This window comes from Mus musculus, chromosome 10 (genome assembly GCF_000001635.26).
Source record: "Mus musculus strain C57BL/6J chromosome 10, GRCm38.p6 C57BL/6J".
NCBI classification, from domain to species: domain Eukaryota; kingdom Metazoa; phylum Chordata; class Mammalia; order Rodentia; family Muridae; genus Mus; species Mus musculus.
The window spans coordinates 100514326-100530782 of record NC_000076.6 but is presented as its reverse complement, the minus strand read 5'-3'; the positions used below and the strand labels follow the sequence as shown (position 1 = coordinate 100530782).

The window sequence follows — 16457 nt, the reverse complement described above, 5'->3', positions numbered from 1 at the left end:
GACTTAACAAATTTTTTTAAGTTTTATGAAATTATTTATTAAGTTTTTATTAACATTAAATGTCTTAAAAGAAAAAAATGATACTTATGCTTTGAACCCTATGTCAACCTTAGCATCTGCAAAGTGTGACTCAATCATAGGTGGTTGAGTATCTGCAGACTGCTTAATTCAGACCACATTAAGTGTCTTTAATTACCTGATATTAAAGACTTGGAAAACAGAAAATTGTTAAATATTTTGCCTCTTACTATAGTCTCAGCTCCCAAACAGGTTCTGGAGTACAGAAGAGAATGAATATTTTTTAAACAAAGAGATGAGGTTTAAAGAGACAACATTCTTCTACTCACTAAAAACAACACCATACCATTAGCAAGAAAGAATCTGTCTACGGAAACAAGTGCTTTGATGTACAGCAATTGAGATTTTAAAAGAATAGTCTATAAATCCATACATAAAATGAAAATGCTGTATGTGTGCACTAGCTTAGAGACAGCGTTTTTAGAAATAATCCAGTGTCTACTACCGAATGTCTAATTACAGGATAAAAATTGTATCAAACCTCAGTGAACTTGGTTTCCAATTCAAAATTACGTTCTTCCATTTGCTTTAATGAAGTCCTTAAGTGCTCATACATTTTCTGACAGTGTTCAGCCCTCTGCCTTTCATTTAATTCCTTCATCTCCAACACAGTGATTTTCTTTGAAATAGAAACAATGTCACTGTTTGTCATTGATTTCTTAGCCTTATCCATGTTTGAGTCATTTCCTATGTGCAACAATACAACAAACAAAAGATAATTCAGGAGAGGTGTAAAAAAGTAGCACAGTTCTATGAACTTTCTGAATTAAGACATTACTGTATTTTATTTATTTATCCCTACCTCTCTGATGCTTCTCTGTGTATTCTTTCTAGAATAAACATCTCCATTTATCAAATGACAATAAAAACTGTAATGTTACTGAAATAATCATGTGATGGTCAATGTAGAGCTGTCAGAGGTTAGAGGATTGTAACAAGCAGTAAATGAACACTTGTTATGGAAGTAATATTAATTGCACTGGGACAATACAGGACATCAGTGTGACTTTAGACATATAGGTGCAACAGTTTTAAAGTTACCAAACACCAAAGTCAACAGTAAAATCTTAAGTGATATGATTAAGAAAATCTACAAGACAATCTCAAATCATGAGCATTATTTTGGGTATTATAAGCATGCAATATCAAACAATATCATATTACAATTTTATATTCAATAATATGGCAAGTCAGGTATAAATGGAGATATCTGTAGCATTATAAATAATGGCAAAAGTAAAAAAATAATGCTTTAATTATAATCACTCAAACAATATGATACTGCATAAATTTCTGTAAGAAAAATGGTTAAAATATGGAAATACTTGGAATTTCTGATAAATTGGTATAGTATGTAACAAGTAATGTTTATTATTTAAAATACATAAAAATAAAAACATACATAAGAGAGTTATGATGATATACTGCTGCAAATATAAGCAATATAAATCCTCAAATTTTCTTTGATATTTCAAGGTAAAAGGTATCAGATAGTATACAACACATAAACTTTGTAGTCAGAAAAACATGTGTTTCAAAATTATCATTAGTTTTTACTGTAATGATAATTAAAACAGGTCTTCATGTGGGTCCTGTAACAATTGGACCTGGGTCTTTCTCTGACTCAGTTGCCTGTCACTGGAGCCCCTTCCCCAAGCTGGACTGCCTGGTCTGGCCTCAAGGGGAGAGGATGCTCTTAGTCCTGCTGTGACTTGAGGTCACAGGGCAGAGTGGTACCCAAGTGGGGCTTCCCCTCTCTGAGGGGAAGGGGAGGAGGCAATGGGGGAGGGATTTGTGAGGGTGGGACTGGAAGAAGAGTAGGGAGGGTTGCTGTAATTAGGATAGAAAGTGAATAAATAAATTAATGAAAAAAATAGAAACAGCTAGTGTTGAATCATAGATTTATAACATATGATTTTAACACTACATCTATGTATTCTGCTACAAAAAAAAAGAATTTTTCAGTAAAAAAACAAAACAAAAAAACTAAAAAAAGCACTGTAAGATATTTATCAGTTAGTATTCCCAGGGTAATAAGACTCACCTAACTTCGTTTCTTGTTCCCAGGCCTGTTCAATGGTATGGAGTTTTTCCTTTGTAATCTCCAGCTCTTTACTGATAGCCTCCATCTGTTCTTTTAGCGATGCATTCTCACACTGCGTAGCGGACAGACACCACAGATGAGCAATGATGATGAGAGCTGCTTTGCCTTGACTTTATGCAGCAGCCTTAAAACTCACAATCTACATTTTATTCTAAATAAGCCTCATTATAAAAAGATGAGAATAAAAAAATCACAAAGTGAAATTAGCTAGATCTAGAAATTTTTACAAATTATAATTTCTCACACATCATACAAACATGAGAGAGAGAGAGAGAGAGGGAGAGAGAGAGAGAGAGAGAGAGAGAGAGAGAGAGAGAGAGAGAGAATACACCTGTCTCTAGATCGCCAAGCATTCATTTTTACCACTGAATGTACCTACCCATCTTAACTAATAAGGACGAGTGAGGGTTTTCCCAACTTTCATGAACTAGAGCCTCATGCCTCATTCACACAAGCACTTAGATGCACATCCCTAGCACATCATCTGAGGCAGGTGCTAGATGTTAACAATAAAAAGAAATAAGCCAAAAGCCCATAGTTCACAGGCTTCTCCATTTGTGGTGTGTGTGTGTGTGTGTGTGTGTGTGTGTGTGTGTGTGTGTGTGTGATAGGAATTCGGGGAAGGTACAACAAATGATGGACAATAAGAAGGTAAATTAAAAACTGCATCAAAAGCTTCTAGACCTAGGAAGCAAATATACATGGTTCAGAACAAGAGGGGAGGAAGCAGGCATATCTATGTAAGAGCAGAATTTATACTAACACCAAAAGTATGAGAAGAAACCCATCTTGACAATCAATGAACCATGAAAAGAGACAATGTTCAGCAAACTCAACTGCTCTAAAGCAGTGTTTCTCAACCTGTGGGTTGCGATTCCTAAGGTGACTGAAGTAATCTTTCACAGGGGTCACATAACAACCACCAGAAAGCAGATATTTACATAATAATTCATAACACTAGCAATATTCCAGTTATGAAGTAGCAATGGAAATAACTTTATAGTTGGGGATCACCACAGAGAAGGTTGAGAACCTCTGCTCTAAAGCAAGACAAGAGCTGGAAAGAACAGATAAGGAAAACAAGGATCAATTAGGGAAAGGCTGTGTATTAGAAGACCTCTTCAACAACAAGCAATATTAAGAGCCTAGCACTTCAGATTTTGGAATTTAGGGAATGTGAGTCTCAATGAAGTATTACCAATAGTAGGTTGGCCTGTGTGCACCTGTATGGGGGATTGTTTTAACTAACTATTAATATGGATTACACCATCCATTGTGAGTTCAACCACTACCTAGGAGGCAATTTCTGATCCGGGTAAGCATGCAGAAATTTATATATATTTATATATAATGAAATATACAAGATAAAAATAAATAAAATATGATTGTTTTGTTAAGGAATAAAATTACGCCAAGTTTTATATACAATGAATATAAAATAAACAGAAACAGAGGCCTGAGGGTCTTTTAAATATATTGAGGGTTTTTTTTTTTTTTCATTTTGGGGTGTGTGTGTGTGTGTGTGTCCTTTCTGTCTCACTAATTTTCAGTCCTTTGCTGTTTTGTTTGACTATTGATTTTCTTCTTCCTTTTGGATGGAAGGTTGTTATTTTTCCTGTTTGGTTTGGTTTTGTTTTTTTAAAGAAAGCAAAAGAACATAAAGTCGAGTGGGGAGAAAAGTGAGTAAGATGTGATTGGAGGTGGGAAGCAAAACTATGATGAAAAGACATTGTGATTTTTTTTAAAATAAAAATAAATACCATACTACTCAATTTCCCTTTTTACCTTCACTTCACATGGTATTGCTCATATCCTATCCTCCCTGTACCCTAGGTCTTTAGTCCTTATGCCAGATGTCAGAGCCATTTTCTTTTCTGTCTCTCTTTACTACCCTTTAATTTTCCCCAATTTCAATAGTATCTTAGTGCTTAAATAATAAAAAGATAAAAACAAATCCTTTTGTTCATTTTATCACAATTTATATCTGTTTCTCCTCACCTATCACATTTTCCAGTTTCCCATCTGCCTTCCACATTATCTGTCCAGTGTTTCTTATTCTTTTCTTCTACTATTTCTTTATATTTTGAAATCTGATTTTTATAGTCTACATTCTCATGACACTTTACTCTTAAACGGTATCAACATTTTCCTGATCACTATAACCATGGCCCTATATTCATATTCTCTCTCAATTCTATCCCTCAAAACTCCTTTCAGAATAAATTAGCAGTAATTCCATGGTTTTAAACTCACATGGAAATGCCTTAAACATTTCCTCATAAGAGGTTTACATTTCACTAAAGGAGGCAGACATGTAAATACATAGTCATGATGTAACATAAATAGTAGAATTTTGTATTGCTATAGGTAGCAACCATAAAGAAGAAAACAAAATTGCTTTCAGTACAGGCGAGGGGGATGGCGGGAGGGGGAAACAGCAGTAAAACAGCTTTGAACTACAAATAAAAATTACTAAGATAACGAAAAGAGAGAAAACCTGGTTACAAAACAGATGTACAAAATGCATGTAAGAAAAAAACCACGATGCAGGCAAGTAGGAGCTCAGTGTCTAAGACAGTTTGTGAAATTTCTAAGACCAAGAAATAACCTAAGGTAAATAGAGAAATAATGTGATCTTTTGCCATTCAATTGAAGCCTAAATATGAAGTGAGTGACATGATGATAGTGTTTATGACAATCATTTAGTGGCAGTAAATTAAAGGAGATTTAAGTCTGGAGATAGCAGTATGAGAAACCACTGCAATGAACAAGGTATAGACAATACCATTAAAGATAGGCCATAAAAGATGTGATTATAATGTTAAAATTATAAATAAATTGAAGAAAGTATAAAAGTCAAAGAAAACACTAACAGATTCCCACTTCTTGTGATGCTCACTCATACTTTTGTTTGGTTGTTTGAGGCAGTCTAACTGACAGTGGCCTCATTCGTATACAGTCTAGGCTAGCAATGGACTCATGATCTAATTGTTCCTAACTCTCAAGAGATGGGATTGAAGGTGTATGTATCCACACTAGTCTCTAACAGTTTCTATAACTGGTGATGGGCTTCTGTAGTAGAGAGAATAGCCTTGAAATACTGAGGTTTGAAGTAGCTGTCAAGCAGGCCAGAAATAAATTAATTGACTATTTAAAAAAAAAAAAAACTTACAATCTTAAAGGGGTCACAAATCTCTTAAAATCTCTAATACTGAGGGATGGGCACTGAACTATGTCGTCTTTAAGTAAATTTTGGAAGCCTTGTTGAGCAACAGACAATAGTAAAGAATGAGATGTCCCTCTTCCAAAGTTATAGAAAGCAACAGAATTTCTATCTTCCTATTTAGACAATAGCTTGAGACATTGAAGTACACTAAGAGTACCAGACTGTGAGCTCCACTCACAGGCACATACTCTAGGAGACAAGCCCACCTGAAAATGAACCCTTCTCTGAGCCCTGGCTGGGGGCCATGTATGTGAGTGAGCATTTTCACATTGACCCCAGTACCCCTGCCACTCCCATTATCATTTTTCAATGGAATATTTTACTGAAAATTATTTTTCATACACTACATTCTGATCAGTTTCCACTGACCTAACTGTCATTCTGAGTCCTTCGATTCTTCCTAACCTAACAGACACTGCAGAACAAAGATAAGCTATCTGTAGCATGCTGACCGAGTTCTGACACCCAGAAGCCACAGCAAGAATAAAATAGGTATTTTATTCACTAATAAAAAGTGAGGAGTAATCGAGGAAGATATCCAACACCAACTGCAGGTCTTCACATGCACATATGTGCATATTCATCTGCACAAGGCAATGTGCCACATGCATACAAACACACATCCACATCCACACGGAACACCAAGGATACAAAGGTTAAGAGTCATGACAGAATGTCTAAGCTGCGTGAGACATGTGTTTGAGGGTAGGCACACCTGTGACTTAACATATATGCAGAGGTCTAAGAACAACTTTTGGAAGTCTGTTCTTAGTATTCATTTTGAAATAAGCAGTATTTTTATCGTTTCATCCTCTGCTACATATTGCAGACTAGCTGACCACAGGCTTCTAGGCAAGGCAGTTTTCCTTTCGCCGACTCCCTTCTTGCTATAGGACCAACAGTATTATGGGTCCATAATAATTGGCTCCATTAATTAATATAGGAAAACCCATCTTGACTGTGGGGACAGGATTCATGTCCTTATTAGTGGAAATGACTATATAAAATGGAGAAAGCAAGCTGAGCAATAGAAAATATTAATTGGTCTGCGTCTTGAATGTGTATACAACGTGACCAGCACTTTGAGATTCTGATATGTTGAATTCTACCATGATACACACTATCATGATCTGTGAGATCCTTTTTTAAGTTGTTATGAAGTGATTTAGTATGGAAACAAACAAAAAAAAGAAACAAAGACATATGCATTCCAAGATCCAAATGACTTGTCAGGTAAATATTTTTATATACATCTCCTTCATCCCCGCCCTGATTTTTAGTATTTCTATAACATGAAAGGATGGAAAACTGGAAAGCTCATCCAATATCTAGGCAATGCCACTAATAATGCATCCACAGTCAAATAAATCCATCATAAGAAATAGAATCTAGGGGCGGGAGAGATGGCTCAGCGGTTAAGAGCACTGACTGTTCTTCCAAAGGTCCTGAGTTCAATTCCCAGCACCCACATGTTGGCTCACAACCATCTGTAATGGGATCTGATGCCCTCTTCTGGTGTGTCTGAAGACAGCTACATAAAATAAATGAATAAATATGAATAAATCTTAAAAAAAAAAAAAAAGAAATAGAATCTAGGGACTCTGAAAGGGTCAGAAAAGAAAGAAATGGATACAGAATAGCATTTCCCTCTTTAATTACCATATCCTAGCTGTGCTGTGAAAGAAGTTTGGCTTAGCTAAATCATACAAGAGCCATAAGAGGATGACCTAGATAAAGTCACCATCAAGTCATTTGCAATTATAAATACATAGTATGTCACATGTTGGTATATGCATTGATATCCAGGACAAACCACAATTAGATAGATTATAACTATTATCATACCTCCAGCATTATTAGATAAATAAGAACCAATTTTAATCATTTGAAATCAGCAAAATTCTTACAGACCCCAGGATGCCCTAAAGTAAATGACTGGAATAACAAGGTTTAAAGGTCATAGACACTCACCTCCAGGTGTTCTAAGTTACTTGTTCTTTGAACAAGCATATTATCTTTCTGCAAGATGTCCCTGTACTTAGTAGTCAGCTCATTGTACTGTTTATTGGCTAGTTCTAATTCAGACAAAGAAACACTATTATCTATAACCTTCTGAAGAGCTGCAATCTTGAAGATGGCCATTTCCTGAAAAATAAAAAAAAAAAAAAAAAAAAAGGATATACCAAGTTAACTTTGCATATTTTTTTCTGGCAAAGCCTTAGTCACTTTTTAAAAAGAAAATTCAATTGAAAGCAAAATAGTTGAAAGCCATTTGAAAAATGTGTAATATTTCCTGTTATTCTTTCTCGTAGAAAACAATTATTTGGAAAGTTTTAATTAAGGATTTAAGTGAGTCCTTTTACAAGTTATCAGAGAAAAAGGAAGTACAATGAATTTGAGAAAGTATAGTAAGCAGAAGATATCTTTGGATACCTTCTCTAAGTCATAGAAGATTAAAATCCACTAAGCATCTGGCAGTTTAAGTGACAGAATTAATGTATGCTGTCTATGTCTGCTTTCTTCAAGTGACACAAACGCAAGGTTTGGTTCTTGTTATCGACTGATTAAAATACCTAAATAGTAACAATAAGGATTTAATTGACTTATTTCATGTTTGCTATAGTTTAATATAGAACATTCCCCCAAAGACACATGCTACAGTCTTCTCCGGCACGGTGCAATCCGGAAGTGGCACCAGCTAAGACTGGTGCTGGTGTGAACTCTAAGATCACTTTAGTTGTGCTTTCAAAGAGGACCGTGGGACCTTTGTCTTGGTGCCCTCTTTTTCTTTTCATTATAATTGGCTATGAAGTGACAAGGTCCCTATTACCCGCCCTCTTACTATGATGTATACGAGTTACCACAGTCCAAAGGTAATGAGGTCATAGTCCCAAACCTTCAAGTAGCTGAACCAAAACAACCTTTTTCTGTTTCTAAGTTTAATAATCTGAGGTATTCGGTAGAGTCCTGGGAAGAGGGTAACGCAATATTCTCCGATAGCTCTGAAAAGGCATTCATGAATGGCAGGAGGTGGTTTGATGAACACCAACAAGGAGCCGGGACTCTTTCCAGTTCTTCCCAGTGAAATGCTCCATGATAAGAAAGTACAGTGAGATCATGGGAGCAACAAAGAACCAAACCACTGAAGGGGAGATGAGGCTCTTATAGTTCTAATTCACTCCTGAGTGTAGTGAACTTTCTGTCTAATTCAAACAGCTTCCCCTCATGTAAATGAGCATATACTATTCTACCTTAGAGGCATCTGGTTTCATTTTGCAGTGAAGGCTGGTTAAAAGACATGAATTATGTCTTGTTTCCGTTAAAATATCCTCTTTTCTTATTTTCTATAAAAAAGAAAAAAATCACGAACCCTAAAAACTGTGGTTGAAGAAACAAGAAAGAAGGAGGATGGCAGAAACCTCCAGCTCGTATATTTCATACTCTCTGTACTGGCAAAACTTCAGAAAAGTCCAATATGTTTTAAAAGCCACAATAATAAAAACAAGAACATTTGTAAGTCTCAAAACTTCCTCATCTGAGAGAGCCAGCTCTCACGTGACAGTCCAGATGCACGTGACTGCTTCTGTTGCAGAAGAGCTACCTGGAGGATATTCTGTTATCAGGGTAGCAGGGCAGGGGCAGCAGCTAGACACTTCACACTGAATCTTTTGAAAATACAAATGTTTTATATAGTTCATTTCAGCTCAAAAAAAAAATCCTAATATTGAAAGCAAAAAGTATCATTTCAAATTACTAGAATATGTTATTTTTGCCAATGTATGTTCAGGAGATAGATTCCAAGGAACATAAGAACTTTAAAGCGGTTTTAGGATATATTAAGAAGTATTACAGCTGTTATTATTTTAAATTAATATATGATATAAATACTTTAATCTCTCAGCTGTATGTAAAATAGTGAAGAACATAAAACTACAAAGTTAAATATGAATTCACATTCTAAAGATATACATTACATGTTGTCCAAGGAAAGAGAGAAGCAGCAATAATATTCTCAAAGCAATGACAGACATGGTGTAATAAGTTCTGGGCATGGAAATATTTTCATCTCTACAAAGAAATAGGGCTCCTTAAGGAATTAGATTACTTTATAACCGAGCAGAAGTAGTATGTATGTTAGGTCTAGAAAACATTATTATGCCAGAAAACACATCAAGCTAGGTTTTAAAAAACAATGAGCCGGGTGTGGTGGCGCACACCTTTAATCCCAGCACTTGGGAGGCAGAGGCAGGAGGATTTCTTAGTTCGAGGCCAGCCTGGACTACAAAGTGAGTTCCAGGACAGCCAGAGCTATACAGAGAAACCCTGTCTCGAAAAAAACAAACAAACAAACAAAAAACCCAAAACACAAAAAAACAATGGGTCCTTGCTAAAATAACTAACATCCATTATCAAAAGCCTGTAATGAGAATTAACAATTGAGTAAGATGTGCCTACTGTTTAAAAGTCTGTGACGCTCTCATGATAGCCACAGAAGAACTTTATGGGGAAACAAAGAAATTACCTCAGAACCAGAGCACACACATGTGCATATACCTGCCCACACCTGTGCACATGTGAACACACCTGCCTACACCTGTACTCACAACTGCCTACACCTGTACACACACTGCCTATACCTGTACACACAACTGCCTACACCTGTACACACACCTGCCTACACCTGTGCACATGTGAACATACCTGCCTACACCTCTACACAAACCTGGCTACACCTATACACATGTACACACGCCTGCCTACACCTGTACACACACCTGCCTACACCTGTGCACATGTGAACATACCTCTACACAAACCTGGCTAAACCTGTACACACACCTGCCTACACCTGTACACACACCTGGCTACACCTGTACACATGTGCACACACCTGCCTACACCTGTACACGTGCACACACTTGCCTATACCTGTGCACGTGCACACACTTGCCTACACCTGTACACACGTGCACACACTTGCCTATATCTGTACACGTGCACACACCTGCCTACACCTGTACACATGTGCACACACTTGCCTACACCTGTACACGTGCACACACTTGCCTATACCTGTACACACGTGCACACACTTGCCTACACCTGTACACGTGCACACACCTGCCTATACCTGTACACACGTGCACACACTTGCCTACACCTGTACACGTGCACACACCTGCCTATACCTGTACACACGTGCACACACTTGCCTACACCTGTACACGTGCACACACCTGCCTACACCTGTACACACGTGCACACACCTGCCTACACCTGTACACGTGCACACACCTGCCTATACCTGTACACGTGCACACACTTGCCTACACCTGTACACGTGCACACACCTGCCTATACCTGTACACGTGCACACACCTGCCTATACCTGTACACGTGCACACACTTGCCTACACCTGTACACGTGCACACACCTGCCTACACCTGTACACGTGCACACACCTGCCTACACCTGTACACGTGCACACACCTGCCTTCTATAACTGGCGGTGAGAAGGAGAGATCAAAGCACTCGTCCTGCTTTACAGTGGGGATACACTTCCAGAGTACGAGATGCCCTGGGTAATAACAAGAAGTTTTCCGCTTCCTAAAGGATGTAAAACACTAACGTAATGGGAAAATCGTAAAAATTAGTGATACCAGGCACTAACCATGAATGCTAAAATTATTGAGAAAAATAAAAAAAGCCTTTTTTTAAATCATGTGAAATCTTACCACTTAAAAATGAAGGTATAAGCCGAGCAGTGGTAGCGCATGCCTTTAATCCCAGCACTTGAGAAGCAAAGGCAGGTAGATTTCTGAGTTCAAGACCAGCCTGGTCTACAGAGTGAGTTCCAGGACAGCCAGGGCTACACAGAGAAACCCTGTCTCGGAAAACAAACAAACAAAAACAAAACAAATGAATGTGTACATCCAAAACTATGTAATTCCCCACAAAACACCATCCAAACCAGGATATCGTTTGAACTAATGATTATTGTTTAAGATATATTCTTGCTAAAACTATTTAAATTGAATCAAAACACAGGCCTCAGAGCGAAACTTGATAAAAACAAAATAAAATGGATCAATTAAATATTCCTCAGAGAGAAAAGTATAACAAAGCAAAATAGGTTGCAGTAATGGGATTTAAGACATGTAACCATCAAATTCAATAAATGCATTATTCACCATCAAATCCTAGAAAACCAAAGAAAACTGAATACAGCCTACACATGAGAAAAAAGGGAAAACTGTCAGTGTTTTCAGTAGAGTGACATTATTACAGTTGTGTAAACAAAAGCTTTCCATTGTAGAGATGTACACTAAAAATATTTAGGAGAGAAATGTCAACAATTTAAATATTCCTACAAAAAATGGATGAAGTAATTACACCAAATGTCAATAGACATTAACCGTTAGCCCTGGTGATATATGCACACGATCCTCACTATCATCAGACCCAAAAAGTTCCTGAGCAAAGAAATGTCAGAAATACCTTGAATCTTTGCAAACTTCCAAGTTTTTCAGTGACTTCGGCTTCCATGGCTATGACGTCATTCCTGTGTTTCCCGTTTTCCTTTCTCAGGTGCCGCTCCATCTCCACTAAGGTGGTGTACTGCCGGATGAGGGACTTCTCGTTCACTTGCAGAACGGTGATTTTCCTACTGTTTTCTGAGAGCATTTTCTTCATCTCGTTCGAATCCATCTGAAGAGCACTGAGCAAATTCTGGAGAGAACCACAGCGACATTACTGAGTGAACGGAGCTGTCCTCATGTGTCCCTGCGGCCAGAAGGGTGCTCGGAGCTACACTTACGTTGTACTCTTTTACTTTCACAGCATCCTGCTCAGCTTGATCTTCCAGTTTTCTCTTCTCCTCTCTTATCATCTCAGAGTCTGTTTTCCAAATATCCTTTTCACTGTAACAAATACAATAATGATTTAGAAAAAAAGAATAAAAAAGAGAATAAAGTAAACCGAATAAAGTGCTGAACCACAAGAGGGATACATTTAGGTTATGAGAGCTTTAAAGTTTCTCAGAATGAAAGACAGACAGTAAAGTCAGAGCAACTTGCTCAATGCCGCACACCTACCGAGTGTTGGAATCTGACTAAACTCTTATCAGTCCCAGATACAGAGAGTTACGATCACTAAGCCAGTTTAGAAATATGTTTAGGGCTGGTGAGATGGCTCAGTGGTAAGAGCACCCGACTGCTCTTCCAAATGTCTGAAGTTCAAATCCCAGCAACCACATGGTGGCTCACAACCATCTGTAATGAGATCTGACGCCCTCTTCTGGAGTGTCTGAAGACAGCTACAGTGTACTTACATATAATAAATAAATAAATCTTTAAAAAAAAAAAAGAAATATGTTTAAACATGTTCTCAACAGTGATTATGTGGAGAAGGATCAATACTTTCTTTGTGACTGTCAGTACAATAGTGAAACTATATTTATAAAGTTTTCAAAATATAAATACCTTAGGTATTCTTTATATAATAAACTTTGTTGATGACGAATCACTGCAAACTTTCTGTTATAATCTTCAAGGGAATCTTCTAAATGTTTTAATTTCTTTTCTTTATTGTCTAGTTCCTAAAATTTGGTTTATAAATAAGAATATAAATAGCATTAGACTATGTTTTGAATCTGGAAACTGCATGCTCACATTCCAAAATGATTATTCAAACTCAGTATTTTCAACACTTTATAAGGTAAAAAGAATGAGGCAATATACATAAAAAGGTCTATAAGACAAGCAAATTATTCTTTTAAATATGGTAGCTGCAGTAAGCACACAAACTATCAGATCCACAATTCACGTTAAGCACAACTGTTTATCTGACTGACAAGTTACACACTCAACTCCTATTACTTAGTCACATATTCTTTACCAACATATACTACTGTGCCACCACTAAAATTAGCCTCTTTCTCTTTAGCTATGGTAAAACGGTGGTTTTCACCATAATCATTTATTTGCATGCAGTGCATGCACAGGGCATATTTAGAGGTCAGACACTTGTGGAGTCTAACCTCTCCTTCCACCATGTGGTCCCAGTGACTGAACACAGACACAGGTTATTAAAGGCTTGCTGGCACCAGGTACCTTTACATACTGAGACATTTTGTTGGTCCCCATTTTTTTTAATAAAAATAAAAACTACAAATCCTAGATAAAGCATGACAATACCAGGTTGCCATTATTTGTTGATGGTATCCCTATAATGTATGAAAATAAATCATTAATATTTCTATGTACTTCAGAGTAGTGGTCTAAGATGCATTTTAAAGAAATGTTTTGCTCTGTCGTTAAAGTTACCCTTATCTGACTTGAGTAGCACACATATTCAAATAAAGACAAGACTAATGTCATGCCCAAATATAAAACCAGGAAACGATAAGTGTAACTCAAGTATCAGACCAACTGATAACCTAGCAGTGGGAAACAGGGAAGCTTACAATTACAAGTGTATTTTGGTGGTTTTGAGTAGATTTTTCTAAGTACAGTAATAGGGTTGGTGATGCTGTAGATATTAAAGTGTAAATGAAAATCTGAAAAAAATACCTCATCAGCTCCTTTTAATCCCATTATATAGACAGCAAACAGTAAAGCAACTGCAGGGCAAGTGTTATAATAGAGTGAGTACCCTATCAGCTAACAGTTTACACAGGAAAGGTTAGACGGAAGTCAAGTTTACTTGCAAGCTTTTCTTGTGATTTACACAAAAAGAGACAATTCTAATAACAGCACCAAACACCACCAAACCTTAGCATTTCATTCTCTCACTTTTCTAAGCAGCAATAAACACAAATACTCATCTACTTCCTATTGACTGCTTATAATTCTTCGTCTCCTTCTATATTTCAAATGAATAACACACAAGTGAATGAAAATCACGAACATATTTTACATGTACGTAAATGGAATAAACTTCTTTATTTATATTAGTCCAGCTGACTATCTACTAACAATATATTTATTTATTCTGAGAATTCAAAAAAATTCATAGACTAAATTCAGAAACATACTATCAAAACTGTCATTAAGATAAAAATTCTCATTACCTGCAAAAGATGTATTAAGTATTCATTCTGAGAATTGATGATATAGGCACTGGATGGTGCTATCCCATCGGGTAAGTCTATGCCTTTGTATACTACATTGGAGCCTGCAGACTGACGTAGAAGGTCAGTTTCCTTCTCAAGGTGGTCAATCTGGAAACAATCCAGGAATGATTATCGCATTTAGGAAAACTACAACTCAGCAAGTTATACTGACATGAATCAATTAAATTAAGCCTTAATTTGTCTTAGGAATGCCTAAAATTAGATTTAGAGCTATCCCTTTCTCTTTTATAGTGCAAAGAACTTATTTTTCCACATAACTTCTTAAAAAACGATGTGCAGAGGGTGAGATGCTGGGATGTTTAGCCGAGACAGGGCCTAAGGATCTACGTGGAAGAGTATGCAGAAAGGTCAAAAGGACCGGTGGTTGTAGATGGCTCCAAGGACAACACATTTTTCAGACCCAGCAGGGCACATGCACATCAGAACTCATCGAGACGGTTGTGAGAGTACACTCCATATCTACACAAGAGCAGCCTGACAAGACCCCAGCACAGAGAAAAGGATGTGGTCACAAAGTCCCAACCCTAGTGAAAAAGCTTTCTAATTGGTAGCTACCAGGAGAGAGAAAAAAAAATCTGCTCTCTTTAGTAGAGAAACCCTGGGTGATGAAGCACCCCCAGGGCAAGCACCATGCTCAGTACTTAGTCGGCCATCCCTAATCAGATCCCATGGTTTGCCTTTGTTTATTGTAGGTGGTTTGCTTTAAGATGGACAACAAATATGAACTTAAGAAGGATCTGAGAAGGGCAGGATATGATCAAATATACCATATGAAATTATCAAAGACTAGAAACATTTTTCAAAGTCTCTTTAAAAAAACGTGGTCTTAGGGTTGAAAGAACACAAAGGACATCTTCCCCTCATAAAGCAGTGTTGTTAGGAAGTTTCCTATTAAAGATAATCATAGGTTTAATATTTTCTTATATTTAATAAAATTTTTACCTTTAAGTTTGCTTTTACCAACTGCTGTGAATAATTTACAGCCTCTTTCCGAGATTGCCTGAGTTCTTGCCTTAATTCTTCATTCCTTCCTGTAAGTTGGTCAACTTGGGCTTTTAGATGCAAGCTGGCATCGAAGATTCCTTCTGCATTCTTTGATTCCATAGCCTTGCATATATATATAATGTATTATGAATGCAATGAAAAACAGTAAAATCATAGTCAAGAAAAATATGCCTTTAAATAACTAATCATCTTTCCATGCTCACTGCAATGTCTAATATGCTATTTATATTTCTTATGAAGTAATATTTATAAAATTTAAGTTTAGTGTATTTATTACACAGTAATTACTTCATTAAAATAAATAGCATTTAGTAAATATTTATAGATTAGAAAATGATCAGCACTCATGAGCCAGCTTATTAGCTGAGCAAATAACTTTGACTCCTTCCATGTCCACGTCCTCACTCATCTATCACGTAGAGCATCAGTCGGCCAGCCTGTGGACGCAGTGCTGAGCAGCTGTAGCTGGCACCAGCTGTCTGCATTTGCCTGCCACAACAGGCTATGCCTGGAATATAATTTGTCCTTTTTCTTATGTTGCTTTTTAACTGAGTATTTTATCACAGCATCAAAATGAAACCAATACAGGAGATGAGTTGGCTGAATGCAGACATTAACGTGAAAACATAACTTACGTTAACCAGTCTTTCAAGACTCGGGATGATTAAAGATGTTTCACCTCCTTTCACATCAGAATCCTTCGGCATGTCCTTAATAGCTTGCAAAATTTCTTTCATACCTTCTTCAAGTTGCTTATTTTCTTCGACTAATTCTTTTACTGTAATTATAATTTTTTCACGTTAAATGAATAGGTCTTTTCTACAACATATTACTTCTTGTTTCATGACAGATTTCAAATGGAAAAAAAATGAAAAACAAACAAGGAAATAAAAAATTCAACTATAAATTC

At 36.8% G+C, this 16457-nt stretch overlaps 1 protein-coding gene across 4 annotated transcripts in view; it reads right to left on the bottom strand.

The window, feature by feature from the left end:
• Positions 1–16457, bottom strand: part of Cep290 (centrosomal protein 290) — an 88124-nt gene that overhangs the window by 44889 nt on the left and 26778 nt on the right. For all 4 annotated transcript variants that reach the window (XM_006513526.3, XM_006513527.3, XM_006513528.3 and 1 more), the window contains 9 exons: positions 16183–16325; positions 15485–15649; positions 14480–14629; positions 12891–13006; positions 12227–12329; positions 11908–12138; positions 7380–7553; positions 2123–2234; positions 560–765 (listed from right to left, as the gene is read on the bottom strand). In XM_006513526.3, coding sequence (XP_006513589.1) covers positions 560–765; positions 2123–2234; positions 7380–7553; positions 11908–12138; positions 12227–12329; positions 12891–13006; positions 14480–14629; positions 15485–15649; positions 16183–16325 — 1400 coding nt within the window. The remainder of the gene's footprint in view (positions 1–559; positions 766–2122; positions 2235–7379; positions 7554–11907; positions 12139–12226; positions 12330–12890; positions 13007–14479; positions 14630–15484; positions 15650–16182; positions 16326–16457) is intronic.